Source organism: Thunnus maccoyii, chromosome 16, assembly GCF_910596095.1.
Source record: "Thunnus maccoyii chromosome 16, fThuMac1.1, whole genome shotgun sequence".
Lineage (NCBI taxonomy): Eukaryota > Metazoa > Chordata > Actinopteri > Scombriformes > Scombridae > Thunnus > Thunnus maccoyii.
Window position 1 is genome coordinate 24008522 of NC_056548.1, and position 17860 is coordinate 24026381.

Below are 17860 nucleotides of genomic sequence, written 5' to 3' on the forward strand. Positions count from 1 at the left end.
AAACACCAGAAATTTAATTTTAATGAGTGAATTCTAACACTGTTTTAATCCCACTAACTTTAGCCTATTGGACCATATCAGACCATATCAAACACAAATAGGCAGCAGTCTAACAGAAATGGTGTGTTGATGCCATATTTTTTTTCAAAGGCAACAACAAAAGTACTTTCAATCAGCCATAAATGAAGCAGGAGCAAGATATATTGGTGGATAACCAATAAAGTACGTCTCTTGTCTCAAAGTGCAACACAGAACATTTACGTACGAGTCTCTTTTAGCAAAATGAGTATTAAAAGAACCAGTAACTCTGATATGCCGTCATGTACTATTGGCATAATCCTAAACAGTGTTATAAATCAATTTCATTCTTAAATTAATTCAAAGAAATAAACAAAACATATAGGCCTGCGTTTCTACTAATGCTGACCCCCGACTTACACAACAGCAACTGATAACCAGCTGTTTATGATAGCTGGACTTGTGATTCATTAGCTTTGTATCTGTACGACTTATAGCTAAGTAGCAGCATCTCTGAATAAAAGAAACACTGTCCGTTTATAAGCTTCAAAGTTGAACATCTTACACTGGAAGAGTTAGGTACTGTAGAAAACAACATTAGCAATCCCGCAGATCATAGCCATTAAGTATTCATTCCTTATTTCCATCCCTTTTAAACTGCAAGCACCAGTGAAAATGTGTGGAGACAGCAGCTCGCCCAGCTCAATTATTCAAAACACGCCAACTGTATTGTGGCTAACTGAGGGCTTGAACATGATTATGCACATATATTTCCTTTGTACGTGTCGCCTACCTTCAATCATGATCAGCTTTGTTTTTTTTTCCTTGTTGCATATATACAGTATACATCTATATATACATGCCTGACTTTAACTACAGTTGCTACAGAGTCAGGCAGAAGGCTGCAAAGACCTGATGTCCCCTTTAGTTACATTGCTTCATAGATAATCTCTTTCATATCTGTGCATATCATATACATTTTTAATTGAATCCCTCTGGTCTTGGGGATTTAGCATCCTTAAGATTAACTAAATATTAATCATTTCAGGTGGGCAGAGGAACACGTTTTGTCAATGATTTTGTATCGTCTTTGTAAGGTGTTTTTTTTTTTTTACTGAGGAGTAATCCTAGTCGCTGGAATGAATGATTATCTTATGTCATTATCATATCATGCATGAAATTTTGTCTGCAACTTAAGATTATTTTCATTAGTAATAAACAGCCATCCCAGTTTCCCTGAGTCCAAGGTAACTTCTCAAACAGCCCAAAACTCAAGTGTGACAACTTTTTGGCACTTTTGCCTGAAAAATGACTGAATCAATTGGCAGCTCACTTGTCAAAGTAGTTGCTGGTTAATTTTCTTTCAATCAATAAATCAATTAATCAACTGATTGTTGTAATTCTAATGAAAATCAAGTAAGAAAGTAAAGATTCTTTGAGGACAAGACTGACAGGTGTTATGAGAATATTTGTACACCAACCAAAGACAAACCTGCCAGGACGTAGACATTTTCTACTGAAAGCTAGATTTTCTAAACTCTGAATCCAATCCCACGGGATTGTATCACCTATTGTATCTTGTTATGGTTGTATTAGTCTGCGGAAACACTGTGCACTATGTACGCATGCTAACAGAGAAAAATACACTCACAAATTCATTGACTTATTCTAAGAAATTACTTGGAATGGGGCGCCCGATGGAGTAGAGGTTAAAACCATTAACTTCAACGTCCGTAGTTCGTGACCAGCTTGGGGATATTTGTTGCATGTCATTCTCTTTGTTTCTCTCCCCTCATTTCCTGTACTTTCTCTGCTGTCACTATCAATAAAAAGCATAAAAATGCCCCCCAAAAATAAAAAAACAAAGTTCTTTTTCCTAGTAATAATGATGATGATGATGAGAGAAATCAAAGGATCCTGCTGAAGGGCATACTGTTGCAATTTTTACCTCACTTTCTCAAAACTATATTAACCCTCCTGTGGATGCCTCAGCTACTGAACTAAGCCAACGCCAATAAATACACATACACACACAAAAAAACCAAACACACACACACATGCATGTAAAAATCCTCTGCCCTCATTTACAACTTAACTAGATATACAGGTCAAACATTAGTCCCTTCTACAGTCCACTCACACTAACTCCTTTCTCTTACCAGTCTATATATTTCACTTTTCCAATTTCATCCAGCACTCCACCCATCTGGTCTCAGACTTGTGGCTCATGATAGGAAAAAAAAAAACATTTAAGGAAATAAATAGACCCTTCTGTCTCCCTCCATTTCACCATCACCTCAGGAGATAAGACGACAGAAACTGTTTTCTCATCTTCCAAGGTATGAAAATGAATGATGCTGGAGGATACAAAAGATTTGAAGGCAGGGGCATACAAGATGTTGCAGACTACTGGCTCAGTAAACTACTATATATTCAGCTCTTTACCTGAGGAAACTTTATGAAAAGTAATATCTCAATAGCACTTTAGCAATCATGTCATGCTGTTTATTGTGTTGCTGAGGAAATTTTAGGTTGTCATGAAGCAACCAAACAGATTGTTTCAGTGCCAGTTTTACAGCAAGTCTCTGCATTGACATAATTATCTCGGTAATTTAAAACAAACCAAAGCGGGCACCCTGTAATGCACAGCACCAAAACTTCTAATTGCACTGTCTGGAGGAGAGGCACTGTTGTCAACACAAAACGGATGACGACTTAAAAAAGTTTTATCCTTTACAAAGTTCAAAAGAGCAGAGAATATCAAAGTATGAGGTAGATTGAGAAAGTTTGTTGAAAAATGAAACTCCCCTGCGACGGGGGGAATGTGATACCTTCGCTCTTACCTTCCTCCCAGCCCCGGGGGCTTCCTGCCTTCTTTTCGGTCTTCTCGTTCCTCTCCTCCCTCAGGTCCCCGGCAGCCACTATGCTCCATGTGAACTCTGGAATATCCTCAAGGTGCTGGTCACATGTTCTGCTATTGCCACGGCACCGGTGATCTGGTGAAATGAGAGACATTTATAGAATATGGAGCACTGATAAAAAAAATGAAGACATATCAGTGGAGAAACTCTCCAGCAGTAACTCGAAATAAGTGTCAGCAGTGGGACAAATATTTCAACAGGGGGTATCATATTGCAATTACTAAACAACTCTGAGACTAAAGTGAATCTTGAAGCCCACTTTACTAGAATCTTATTAAACCAAGCCCACTGGGAAAGGAAGCTAATGGCACCAGCAAAGTCTTTGTATACATGCTCAAATTGTACCAAGCAAAGATGATTGGAAGTACAAAACACACCACAAGCTTTTCAAAAAAACTAGTTTAGACTGATTAGCAAGTGAAACTTTTAATCACATAAACTGCCAAGGGAAGAGAGGTGTTCAGTTAAATATATTTAATATTGCACCTGCACCATATTTGATATTTTTGGAGGTTCTGCTGCTTTATATAATATTGTTAACAAACACAGCTTCAGTCAAAATTTGGCTACAACATTAAAAAGACCTGATAGAAGAAGTCGTCATGTTGTATCCGCCCACGAAGCAAGTAGTAACAGCTTTAATAGCAGCACCACTCTTGGTCCATAGTGTATAGTTTTTCAGTGGGAGTGGAGAGGGGTTATACAAATGCAGTGTTGATGTAAAAATTGCTGCTGTCAAACACAGGGGCTGGCTGTAATAGGAGTTAAGGTATTACTGCCATAATACCAAACACTCTCCCTATAAAATGTGCTCAGAGAGAAAATTAAGGGTCAGCTCTCCGCTCACTCATCCTCTCTCTGTGTCTCTATCTTTGCCTCCATCTGTCCTTCCCTCCCTGTGGACAGACCTCATGGAGGCTCATCCCTGTGGCTTGGTAAATCGCTGTTTGAAAGGGCTTGGTCACTTTCAAATGACTTCTCACGCTAGTCTCTGGAGAAGAGGAACTAAAGTGTTGTGAAGTCATGTCACTATGTCTAACTAACAGTTCCTCCCCAAAAATGTTGCCTTTCCACAATCACACAACAAAATGGCCAGAACCAAAGCTGTTTAACGGAGTGATCGATTCTATTATCAGACTGCTGTATGTACACTACCATAAAAACACATTAGTTAGATAATAATCCTCATTCATTATGCTTAAAGTTGGTTGCAGCTCACCATATTTAACATGTAAAAATATTGGCACGATTTATTTGTGTATGTGAATGCATAGTGCAATTTGATTCAGGGATTCTGTGCATCAGAAAGGTCACATAGTGCAGCAGCATGACTGTAGCTAATCAAGTTATAGCTCATTCTGCAAGTGAAACAATGTGAACAATAAACATGACCGATACCCTTCAATTTTCCTTCGCTACATTAAAATTGAGACCCCCAGATCTCACATAATATTAGAACCACAAATAAAACATGTCTGTCAGGAAAATTCATGTCACGTAACATATGGAGAAGATACAAATTTAACATAGCAGCAGGACTCTACTGTTGTGAATGCTTGATGTGGCATCACAGCATGGAACAACAAGTCCTCCAGATTAAACGACCACATAGGTCGACTGTACCTGCACTCTAGAACAACACATTGGAGCGTTATCAGAACCACCCATAGGAGCGTAGTATGCCACTTTCCAAGACTTACCATAGATTGTAAAAAATATGGACGTAGTTACCGTGACTTCACCCATTGGTTTGCGAACTGCCGTTTTGACGTTTTCAAGCGATTTGACCACAGCCATCTTGAATTTGACCATTGCCATATTTGATTTTTGGAGCCAGAACTGACCATATTTGGACGAGAGGGTGGAGCTGACCATAGCGCTACCCGCTAGCTTGGTTAACACGGTTAGCGTTTACAATCTATGGTTAGCAGTGATAATGCTAATGCTAGCGCTAATATTCGCTAGCGAAAACAGCCCTAAAACCGTTAAAACAAAATGTACTCACCGGAAAAACTTACCATTCGACCATTTGACTAAAAAACTGTTTTGAGGCAACCACAATGGTACAATTAGCTTTAATGTACTGAAAACCATAGTCTGTAGAAAAATATGGACGTAGTTACCGTGACGTCGCCCGTTGGTTTCTGAGGAGTGGTTTTGAAGCTCAAAGTGAGCTGCTCCGGCCGTCGCCATCTTGGCAGTGCGTGACGCTGCCTAACTCCCAGCCAATCAAAAATGGGCAAAGAGGCGGGCCGAATGGCTGAAACAAGCTACCTAGCGGCTGGCGGACCTGTCACTCAAAGCAGCCATGTCTTTCATTATGCATTACTTTACGGCTTAATAAAATTTAAACGGGTGAGTTATAAAAAAAAAAATTCACCCCCTGTACAGTTGTCATGAAAGGGGAAATTGGCTATACAGACCAAAACCGTTTTTTGTACCAGGCTATAAATGTTTATTTCTGCGGTAAAGTTGGGCATTTTAACATGGGGGTCTGTGGGGAATGAGTCGCCTTTGGAGCCAGCCTCAAGTGGCCATTCAAGGAACTGTAGTTTTTGGCGCTTCCGCATTGGCCTCATATTACAGCCCCAGAGATTGCCGCTTGGCTGAAAACACACTGTTAAATGGCACTTCCGCATTGGCTTAATTTTGACCGTTACTAATCACTGTTAAAAATAATTCTGTTTTATAGTTTGTCGATGCTGTGGTTAAGGGAATTAGGGAAAGCTCATTGTTTTGGTTAAAATTATCACTTGAAATGTGGTTAGTACTTCCTTAGAATTAGGCAACCTTCATCACCAGGCAACAGTAAACACCGTGATAATTACGTTTTTTAAAAACCGTCCAGATTAGCGGCTGGAAACATGACACTCATGGTTGGACATGGGAAGCAATAGTCCACCTTTTGCCATCTATCTATCTAGCCCATGGATGTATTATAAGAGCTCTTGTTTTATATCCATGGTCCTGTCATCCATCCGCCTCTTCCTAGTAAGACAATATGTCACCTTATATTGACGTCATCTGAACTGCGTTACTTCCCCGGGTCGTAATTTCTATAGCCGCTAGATGGCGTAAACCTAACTATAGGTCATTTTTGCCGGCTGTATTTCAGACATATACTGTTGTTTTCCTTGGGAGGACGGGCTCACATGGAAACGTGGAATACATGTCAACATGAAAAATGACATGTACTGAGAAGGCTTTTGCAAAAAACAAACAAACAAACAAAAAAACAAGATAGTTTGAAAAATCAGTGCAGTGAAACTTAGAAAATGTGATGGAGCTAATTTAGAGTTTCAATCACTGGGGTAAGAAATATATAATGGCTGCTCCCAGGAAGTCAATGCAGGTCTATGGTGGTGTTCTATGTGTTACCTTTTCTCTTATAAAAAATTTGACTCTTAGTAAGGTGAAATAGTAGCCTGATAAGGAGACTGAATTGCCATTCCATATTGATTTCCTCAGCAAACAAAGAGAACACCATCTGAATCACTGAAAAGAAATTGGTGGATAGCAAATTAGAGGTCTGGAAGCCAGCCAGTAGAATAGCCCTGAAACAACATGTATTATCCACAATAACTGAAAGCAGTGATGTTCTTTAACGGCAGATTAACCAACTAGGTAAGAAAACATTCCAGAAAAAACTGCAAAAAAACTCTACTAGGCACTTCTACTATGCTTAAGGTGAAAGAGACTGACTGGCCCGATGCCTGATATTTCATAAAATGCTTATCAGATCAATATAGTGGACAAGCTATAGTCTTAGGTACCACAACTATGAAAACTTACTTTTTCAGCATTAGCTGGATTGCCACACTGACTTGTTGGAAACTTTCCCATATTGTGTCTATCTCTAAGAAACCAGAAGTTATTTCACGTATTGATTAACCAGCAAGAGCACTCACTTCTTCTGTATATTTTTATTTTAAATATTACTTCAGCCTATAAAACCCTAATCCCCCTCTTCTTACTGTAAAGCCTGCACTATCTTAGTTTTAACAGTGCTGTTGTTCTTTGGATAAGAGACTTTCTAATAGGCCACAGAGTGTGTACCAATGTCACCCAGGCCTGCTGTGTATGATTTTTTACAATCATAGTTTATACATTAATAAACTATGTTTGTAAAGTCTGTACTAGTGTGCAGGCAACTTGTTTGGGGCTGGCCTTCTGTATAAGGAAAATGCTGCTGACAATTGTAAATATCTGGAAACAATGTCAAATGGCTTCTCTGAGTTTATCTGTTCTATACAGTGCTATAAACAAGGTTTGATGGCTCCATGTGAAGTGCTTACTTTTAATAAAACAGAATATATAGGAGCTTCAGCTGTAAATACACTGGCAAGGAAAATAAACCAATAAATGGCAGTAAAACTGTACCTACACCAGAAATTGAAAAGTTATATGATGCTACTGTAGTCTGCCCTCTTAAGCCCTAAACATGTGTTATGTGCATTAGCAGTTTCACTCTCATTTTAGCATATTGTATGGGTGTCTAATGTTTTGTTTTTATTGTATTTTATATTGTCTTTGCAAGCTGTCATCTATGCTAACTCTGATAATAACTAAAAGCAAATTTTACCATTCATTACCAACTGTCTTAACCAGTGGTTTGTGAAAATGACAAGCCACTTTTATGCTTTATGTGAAGTGTAGTGAAGTTTCTCTTATATTCTATATCATCATCTACCTTGAATATCTCTCTCCATTAAAAGAAGAAGAAATCTCCTTAACCTCCTTCAATATTTCTATCTACAGTATTTAACATACAGTTTATTATGAGACTTAGAACACAGTTGGAACAAGTTATTAGTGGCTTGAGATGTAGGACTGAATGCTTAAAAGGAGCTTTACCTAATGAGGTGGCATCAAGGCAGCATTAGGTTGCACTTAAATTACATGGCTGTCCACTTGAGGAGGCAGCTGCCTTTAGAGGATTCATCGCAGCGGTTGTTCCCAACCACTTAGTGCCAGTGAGGGTAATGGTTTTCCATGCTTAAAACTTGTCATTTGGCAAAAAACATTGATTTCTGTAGCTTGTCGCCATTGGGGACCTTGAGGGCTGATGAGATGTGGAGAAATTGAGAAGTTCAAGGTTGCACTGAAAGCTCATTTCCTTTCCTTCAATAAATGTCTATGCAGCCATAGTGGAGAGATGCAGAGTGTTCAGCTGTACCATAACTGGATCATTTAAAATTGCACTGCAATGAGATCAGCACAGTTCAGATTCAAAGATGTAAACATTTTAGATAGTTTGCTTGCAGATAGGAATTCAAGACATCAATAACTGATATTTATACGTCTTTTAATAACTGAACTGATATAGAGGCCAAAGAGGATCTTCATGATTTGATTCTTGTTGGTTGTTTCATATTTTTAATCAAAAATGTTATGTTTTTCTGCCAAAGATGAACAATTTACAAAAAAAATGCTTGAAATTGAAGGTGTATGTGTGAGTATGAAGGGTATGTTTGAAAATAATTACAAAAACCTCCCTTACATACATACATTTGCATACTTTACAGATTCACAGACACAAGTTTCAGAGCTGTCTCCTTACATTTTGCAACCCTGGGTGGAAAATGATACGGATATCCATGCATGCCGAAACGCACTTGGCGCACTGACGAGCGAAGAACGTCTGTGTGCTGCCAAATAGGGGATGAGAGATATGATTCAACTGTGGTGGGCAGGATCTGAATCTGTGATCCAGTTTCTTCCACCTTCTACATGTGCAAAGTAACTAAGAACTGATGACTTGCCAAATGACTGGTGACACTGCTTTTACGGCCCATTCATTCACAATCACACTCTTGTTTTTGTTTTTTTTCCAAAACCATAATATCCTCTGAATATGTAATCAGATCATTTTTTAACATTACTAAGCATTCACCTTATGATTACACCAGTGCACATTTTAATCAAAGCAACTTGAGAAGCCATTTAGAGAAAGGTAGCATAAAAAACATTTCCCGCATGGTTTGAGGTTTCTCTCTCTTGTGTCTGTCAAAAGGTATCCTTGGTTTCCTCCTCATGTTTAAGCAGAGCATTATTAATTAGGAGCAGGTTATAACAAACATTCACTCTGTTACAAAGTTTGTTTTACTATTTGATCTGTCCCTAGGCACACACTAATTACTGGACACACTGTTTGAAACTGACTCACAAGTGCTCACTGTGAATCTCAGGGGGAAGAATTTGTGCACTTAATGTTTGTTTCTTTTTTTAAAAACCTACTTGTGGCATGAAGACACCTTCTAAGTCTGCTGAAAATAACTCTAAAAACGTCCATGATTTCTTGCTCTTCTTCTGTTGTATGTATGATAGGACTATCATGTGTAATAGGGTTTGTGTTTGAACTATCTGAATGATGGAGATGATTCAGTGGCCCACATAGTTTCCATAATTAAGTAAGTATACATAAATACATAATAATAAGCTGCACAGAACATAGTGTATCTGAAGGTGGATAATGTAAGGAGATAACTCAGGAACATACATCTATAAACTACTCCTGGAGTGATATTTGTGTTTGATCTTGTCACTTTCTTGTTTCCATCGATAAATGGATTCTAGGGATGCAAATGTTAAGCAATTTCCTTAATTGATAGTCGGCCGCGTTAACAAATGATTTTTTGATTAATCATTAATAATTTATGACTTATAGTGGACGTTTTTACATAATGAAGCCATTTTAACCACTGACGTGAACTATGTTTGATGCAAAATCAGAGTACATCAAGAATTAAGAGAACAGATTAAGTAAAGACAATGTTACTTGAATTATAAATTAAATAACACAAATTAATGACTTCCTGTAAAATTTCAGAGCTCCCGTCTGTTGCTGTTGAACGATTCACCGACAAAATCCAATGTATTAAACACAGCAAACAGCTGCATTAGCTGTTTGCTTCATTAGATGACACAAGAGATGACATCAATTAGATATCTAACTGAAAAACATGTGACCCATTTTTCCTTAATTAAAACTGCTGCTACCTTCAACAGTAAATAACCCATGACGTTATTGAAACAATATAGAACAGGTTACCCCATCCTCCCCGCAACAGGCTTTAGTCTTACTGGTTTAACATGAAATATTACTCATACCTTAACTACAAGATGGAACGAGTGTTAGTACAGCTGCTGGAAACAGCTGCTCAGCTGGAACAGATGTCCCGGGGACGCACAAATACTGTCACTCCAACTTTATCAGTCCAGGAAATCTTTAACATTTACTGCCACCGCTAAAATGCATTTATACTCAAAGCAGGGGAGTGTCACTTATACGGTTCATCACTTTTGTGTTGATTTTGTTGGACCATCGTGTAATTAGAATCCTGCTTGTCCTGTGTTCTGCTGCCTGACACTCAGCTCTCAGCCTGCATGCTTCTGTTCAAGATGTTAGCTTAGCGTTAGCATGAGCATCAGATAGCTAGCTAAACCCGACAACCGCCACACAACAACTCAGGCTGAAAAAAAAGGATACACCATAAAGGCAAATTAAACACTTCACCATCATATAATTCCCAATGTGACACAACATATTTCCATATCTTAACACCTTCTTGAGCAAGGTCAAGTTTCAAGTCAAAGCGTGAGACACTTATTAGCATCACTGTTTAAATAGTAAAAAGAGAACAGATTGTCTTTGTTACAGTACATGCCAGATGAGATTATGCATGCTCAGTGACTTTGACAGGTGTTTACAGATATTAACTACACAACAATCATTTTCAGAATTGCTGGGATAACAACTTTATGAATTGTGATTAATTCTAGCAGTCATAAGCGAGATGAGTTCTGTATTGCAGTGTCACTTGTTTGGGAAAATAAGAGCATTGCTTCATGTAAACATTATATAATCTAATATTTCTGCTTGTTCGATGTGAGTGTACTGAAATCGAAGCTCAATCAAATGAGTTGCAAGCTGCAGTCACAGAGATATTATTTAAACAAAGCTTTCATTTCTTTCTTCTCCAGTCTACACTCCATTAATTTTATGTCACCTCATCTGAATGTAATTCCATCAGTACTGTCACCCAACACATTATAAATGCTACAAGAGAACGATATTGATTATAATCACATCATCATTGTTTTCAGTGGATCTGTTACTCAAACCTTATTTTTTTCTAGGCCAGTTCTTTGATGGTAATTAAAGGCGATCTATGAATACTAATACCTCAGAGACAGTGGTCATTGGTTGCTCATTGATGCTCATGATAAGACAGCATAAAGCTAGAAATCATCATGGGGTTTGCAAATGCAATTCTACAGACATCATTTAAAGATTATAAATCTGTGAAGCTCAAAACGGGCAATTACTGCTCCCCACATGTCATTTCTTATTAAGAAAGACAATGATTATAAAGTTAATTAAAGCAGGAACCGCGCTAAAACGACCTGACCTCCATGAGAAGAAAAGAGGACAACATAACAAGAATGGCTTCTGATTCGCCTTCCTACTTTCAGCCCACATGGAAGATTAGGATCGATACTCTTTCTGTGAGCGATGCTATGTGCTGTATAGTCTGATGGATTATTCATGCGTGCTTTTAATTTCAGCAGCTCATCTTATACATGCAGTTGAGGTTGCATGTATAAGATGAGCTGCTAGCACCATAAACAAAGGGGAGGCTGCACTCCCCTTTGTGTATGCTGCTAGTTTTATTAACATAAGTTCAATTCAATATAAACAAAGGCAGTAGAAGACTGTAAACAAGGCCTGTAAATGATTGGCTCCATACAGTGAATCTGCTCCGTTGCTTTAAAGGGAATTAATTAATTGTAAAAATACTGTTAAATCTTAGCTCTGTTAGTAATTAAGCAGAACATTTCCCAGGTTGCCAGTGGTTCTGACTGTGTTAACAAGGGTGTGTGATTGGGTAATGAGCCCTTCACGACACCGCGACCCTGACCTCATTCATCAAACAGAGCAGAGATTGAGTGCTGTGTCGTGTTACGCAGCCGAAGGTCACTGAGATGCGAGCCTCTGTGGCCATCTTAATTTTGTGTATAAATGAACTATTCAATTCCCAGTAGTGGACTACTATGTGATTACATGTTTAAAAAAATGAGATGCTGGATCTGCGCAGGACTGCTTTTGACATCAAGTAAATTACATCTAACGATGTATGTTTCTTTGTGGATCCAGCGTAAAAACTATGCTGACAAATGTCCCCATGAAACCCTTTAACTCAGATGATGAATATGTTTATTTCCTGATTACAATGAGATTGTGTCTGGCTGAGCTTATTTATGTTTCCATTCTACCTCTATATGGCCTCGGTATTCCAGGCTAATGCGTTTTCTCTCAAGGGAGCTGGAGCTGTTCTGTCAAATAAATACAGATGAAAAGATGAGGGGCCGGTGATTTTTGACAAACAGGATCAATAAGAGGTGTGAAATGATGTGAAACACATGAAACACAAAGCTCTGATTTCATTGCTGGTGACACAAATTAATGAGGAAGTTCTTATTTCATTGCTTGTTTTTCTTTACCCAATATGTGATTTATTTAGTGACTACAAGCGAAAAGATCCATTAAGGTAGTGAAAGTTTGCTTTGTCAACATTTTATTTACACATTCATTTACTCAGCTGCATGTGACAGTTGCTGATTCAGGATCAGAGAGGATTAAAGTCAAATGCCAGGCTCCTCATCCTTTGTGAACTCACCCCTCCACCTTATCCTGAGCATCCTCTCTTAAAAACTACAAAGGCAGCATGTTGGCAGGGAGTCAAACAAAATGATTCACAACAGACACTCTAAGGCCTTACTGATACCGACCAAACTACTGACAAAACTAAAAAACATAAAAAGCCTTTGGCCTTACAGTATGTTCCGAATGCTTAAAACAGTTTGTGAGTTTCCCATCGCTCCAGTCGATTAACAAACCTGAACCACTGTCGTCATCAGCGCTGTTAATTTGGTCATTGAATGTCCATCTAAAACAGACCTCTTGCTTTGATTCACTACATTTTATAAATTGGTGAACAACTAAGAAATCATCTGTGGCATTAAAGTGAATTCAGCAGCATAGACAGCAATCGTCAGGTACTGTATTATGAAAATTATGAGTTTGTTTGCAATTTATCTTGTTTGCATTCATGGCCGCACACCTTGAATTCAAGCTAAACTGAGCTATTAATTTATTTAATTTGGGCTTGTCTTCATTTCATCCCTGATACACTAAAAGTAGCTGTCAGACTTAATCTCTTGAGTGTGAAAATCCAATGTGTGAAAGTAATGCTGTAATATTAATGACACCTTAGTGTTCGAAGAATGTAAGTGAGAATTAGTGTTAAATGATTGTCTGTATTTTCTGTGGTACTAATGCAGTGCTATGTGAATTTCTAAAGGCCATTTGATGTATTAAACTGTTGCTTACAGCCTAGAAACTGCATTTCCCAACTGCCCTGTATATATTATTAAAACAAGTTCAAAATGTACTTTTCTGTTTGTTTAAACCAGTTACACGTGCAAACAAGTGCTCCTGGGAGCTTGATTTGAGCTATTCTACGCAACATGACAAAGCTGTGCAAATGGAACAATGTGTAAACTGGTAGGGGATGGAGGAGCTGAATGATGTGACTCCAGGAGGACGCCATATTTAAGCACCTGCACCACTGCTCTATCTTTTGTATCCCCCACCCCCTCCCCGCCTTTGCAAATGTGTTTTATTCCACTGCTGTGTCTCATTACACAAGAACAGCACTACCAGCTGAGTTAGGCAGATGTTCTATTGTAGAGCACGGCAACTCCTCAAGTGGCTAGCATCCATATGAGTGCCTGTGCTACAGCTGGCAGCCACAGCTGAACCAGGACAATCCATCTCGATGAGGAGAACAGGTCTGGAGTGAAAAAGATGGCATATGGGAAGACTTTTGCTAAACAGAATATGGCAATGGATTGCCCTGCTGCTATTCCCCAAGGGAAGACGGCACACTGTAGATAGGAGGCAGAGTCGAGATCAGGTCAGAGGGCTCTAACATTACTGACATCACTGACACACAGTGGCAACGTAGACAGTTTACCAGCACTGAAATGCAAATAAGGAAATTGGCTTACCCTGTAGCCTCAGCAGCTAAAGGCTGCTAATGGATGCAGGGAGGCAAGATCGGGAGGGGGGAGTACGGGGGCAGCTGGTGGCGAGTGTCCAGTCGGTCTGTGCTGGCTGTAGTGGTAGGTAGTAAGTGCCAGCGGACGGCAGATGCTGTAGGGACAGCTGAGATCTATCAGTGTAGCCGCAGCATGCTGTTGTGACCTGTCCTCTCCAAAACCCTTCTCTCAGTTTCTTCTGAAGCTGTCCTATATAACACAATACAACCCCAATGCTCCAAATCTTTAAAAGCCCTATCAAGAAGTAAGAAGCATCAAACTCTCCTCACTTTGAATCTCTATTATCTCGGCTTGAAGACGTACGGTCTTAACAAGTATAGAAAGACAAGAAGCAAACATGCTCTCACAGACATCATTTCCAGTTGGAGGATAATACAGTATAATAAAATATATAAAATATTGTACAAGTAAAATGTATTACATTTCTTCTTGTAAGTTCAATCAACTTTTTTTGGCAAACTCATGGTTGTTGTGGTAATCAAGATTTAATCTGTTTCACTGAACTGTGCCATTATTTATATGATATGGAGCATTCATAGTCATCTTTTTTTTACTACCCAGATGTGATCCTTCCTGCTCCAGCCACATCAAACTCAGCTCACTAATCACCATACAGAACAAACTCCTCTTCTGCTTCGCTATCGGGATGAGGGCTCCAAGCTGTCCTCGTGCAAAAAATAACAGAAAATGTATTCTGCACTGTGCATGACGAGTTGATTGATTCAGAAAATGGCGGGGTGATCTGTTGCCTAACTGACACCAATTACAGTAAAAGTCCACTGCAGACTGTCACAGCCACAGGCAGCTGAAGCAAGGTCCCTCGGATTCACAGTCAAGGATATGTTTCATAAACAGTTGGGTGACAGTTTGGTGCTGGTGGGACTTTGAATCATCGCTTACAGGATGATCTCCCACCCTACACGAGGCTGGAAAGGGGAGGGAAAAAAAAGCTGGAGCTGTCGCCTCAGAGTGATGTGAGCGAACTCTGAGAGCCTGATGTGACACGGATGCACACATGCGTGCTGCTGGGCTCACGCAGATGCTCATACCCAGGGCTGTAATATTGGTAAACTCACACTTGTCTTCTATGAGTCAGTTTTGACTCAGCCGTGCCAGACTCAGCCTGTACTGGACTTTTTTTCTCTGCATACTCTTAACAAACAGCTGTATATGAAAAGTAATGGTCTTCTACCTTCAATGTATTGATTTGTTAAACTCTATGCATCAGAGAAACGTTGACGGGTACGGTAGAACGCTCCAGAAAATCCTTCAACATTATATTTACATTTAGATAGATGTGTGCACTGTCTATTTTGGCCTGTGAAGCTGGTGTTGTTGATGACTGAAGACTACCGCCTGCTCACGCCACCGTCTCTATATGTGTCTTCAGGTTTGCTCTCTCCTCTGATTTGAACAGTCCACTAAGAGTTTGCTCTGGCAGGTATGATTAACATATGATTGAAGTTGATGTGATGCTGATTAAAGCCGGTCCCAGAGATAATAATCCTTGTGAAAGAGCAGCAGGTAAACCTCAAATTGTGGTCATATTGTGTCCTACACCAAATGTACAAAATATGATTAATGGTAGCCTATTATAGCAGAATCCCAGTTTCACACACACTACACAGTTGGTAATACAGGAAGTTGCAGCTCTTTTAAGAATTTTTTGGTATTTTGTTAGAAGTAAATTTGATAAAATCCTGTAATAGAAGTTAGAAAGTTTGCTTTGGTGACTGCAGTTAAGTGGCTGTGATTGTATCTGTGACATATGGCTGCACCAGCGGTTGACAGTCAATAACAGCTTAGTGAACTGAGAGTGAATATCCAACATAATCGCATATCAGCCACCCACGTTGGTACGCCTATTCCTAGCATATATATGGCTTTTGGGTTTAGTTTTCTGCTGCCGGTGCATATGAAGCATATTAGAGGAAAACAATTCCCTGATGCTGTCAAGGATTTTTTAAAGTCTGGGTTGATACGGGAAGACGGTAAACGCTGATAATTGTAATTTGAATCCATGAAAGCATCCTATATGCTGCATTCCACACTGTAGTTACATATAGGAGACTGTTGTATTACAGTATCTCTCCCCCTCTCTCACTTTATGTTTGGCCTCCACAGTTGATTAAATATGTGAAATATCTTTTCATGTTTCTTACAGCTTCAGAGGGCTGAATGATTCTGTAACTTTAAATAAAGTGAACACATGAAAATTTTGTTCTTAATGTTTGGATTATTTGAAAAGATTCAAAGAGAAAACTATTATCTCATTGTGCACTTCCTGCAAATTGAATGTGAATATCATTTTCTAACATAGGTGAGATACCCTGGAGCAAGTTTGAACTGTATACGTTACTTCGATGGCGACCAAGCTCTGTAAATATAAATACAGTGGTCCCTCAAGCACTGGGCCTGACGCCTCTGCAGCACAAGTCCCTACAGATGGCTGTGACCAACCACCCACTGCACGACCAGAGTCAGAAATGGACGCTGCGGATTTGAAGGCGGACATTCTCTCCTCACAGAGAAAGTACATCTCTTTTGTTATAAGATTAAAGAATGCACTCACTGAAGACTTTAAACAGCACAGTGGCTATTTGCTCTGAAATGGATAATATGAAGGCCACTATGAGAGACATGGAAGAAGGCGTGTCAGCATGGTCAGGTGAGGTCACCAGGCTACAGGCAACAGTTGCTGAACTTAAAGTGGAGGTGGCTAAATTGAAGGAGAAGAATGAGGACATGGAAGGGAGGATGTGGAGATGCAATTTTCGTATCGTGGGTGTTGCAGAGGAACCCAGTTCGTGCTTCACTGCTTCAATTTCCAAACTTTGAATTTCTAAACTACTGAAGGAATTTTTGCATCTGGAGGAAGAAGTCCTGGTTGATCGCTTGCACAGAGGCCTCGCACCAAGAAAGTCTAATGGAAAACTTTGGGTTGTTATCGGGAAACTTCACCACTACCAGGACTGTGTTGATGTACTACACTGAGCCCAAGAGCAAGGCCCACTTTGATACAAGGGAGAGTGGACGGCAATCTTTCTAGACTACACCACGAGTGTTGCCAAAGCTTGACATCCACTATGGGATACTATTCCCAGTTCGACTCTGCATCTCATTCAATGGGGATAGTAATAAATTTCTGGACCAGGAGAAGGCAATGGCCTATGTGGAGAATACTATTCCAACAGCAGAGGCTGCAAATGTTAAGTGGGCAGACTGGGTGGATACTTGGGATTAAATACAGGATACAATATACTGTATTTTGTATATTGTGAAAATCAGCAATAAAAAGACCTTGATCAAAAAACACAATTTTGAAGGACTACTTTCTTTTGTAAATATAAAAACTACATTATGGACATTCATTATAACTGAATGAATCAAAATAAAGTCCTCTTCAAAGACTGCTGCTTGGTGTAACCTTGATTCCTCCATTTGTTATCATCCATTTGTGTTGCAGTAGTTAAGTTTTGTCATGTGTTAAAACAGTATTAATGTTTTTTTTACAGCATGACAAATAAGCACCTATTTTTTGCCAAATATTGAATATCTGTCCATACAGTGTTATCCTAGATTCAATTATGTTTGACTTTTTTCAGATTTGTTTGACAGTTGGTTAGCTCTACATTAAAAAAAAATCTCTAGCATCCTGTATGGCACTGTATATCCATAACACATGATTTTGTTGACTGTAAATTCATATTTGCATTCTTCTTATGTATTATCATTACATACTTGAATATTTGATGACACTCTGTTGTCCAGTATACATACTATAGATGACAGTAGGT

At 39.1% G+C, this 17860-nt stretch overlaps 1 protein-coding gene across 4 annotated transcripts in view; it reads right to left on the reverse strand.

The window, feature by feature from the left end:
* alk (ALK receptor tyrosine kinase) overlaps positions 1-17860 on the reverse strand; it is a 352978-nt gene that overhangs the window by 188239 nt on the left and 146879 nt on the right. Inside the window, exons 1-3 of one of the 4 annotated variants that reach the window (XM_042387787.1) lie at positions 5063-5085; positions 4945-4980; positions 2850-3014 (exon numbers count right to left, since the gene is read on the reverse strand). In XM_042387787.1, coding sequence (XP_042243721.1) covers positions 2850-3014; positions 4945-4960 — 181 coding nt within the window. In that variant the 5' untranslated portion in view covers positions 4961-4980; positions 5063-5085. The other 3 variants (XM_042387786.1, XM_042387785.1, XM_042387784.1) reach the window with 3 other exon arrangements.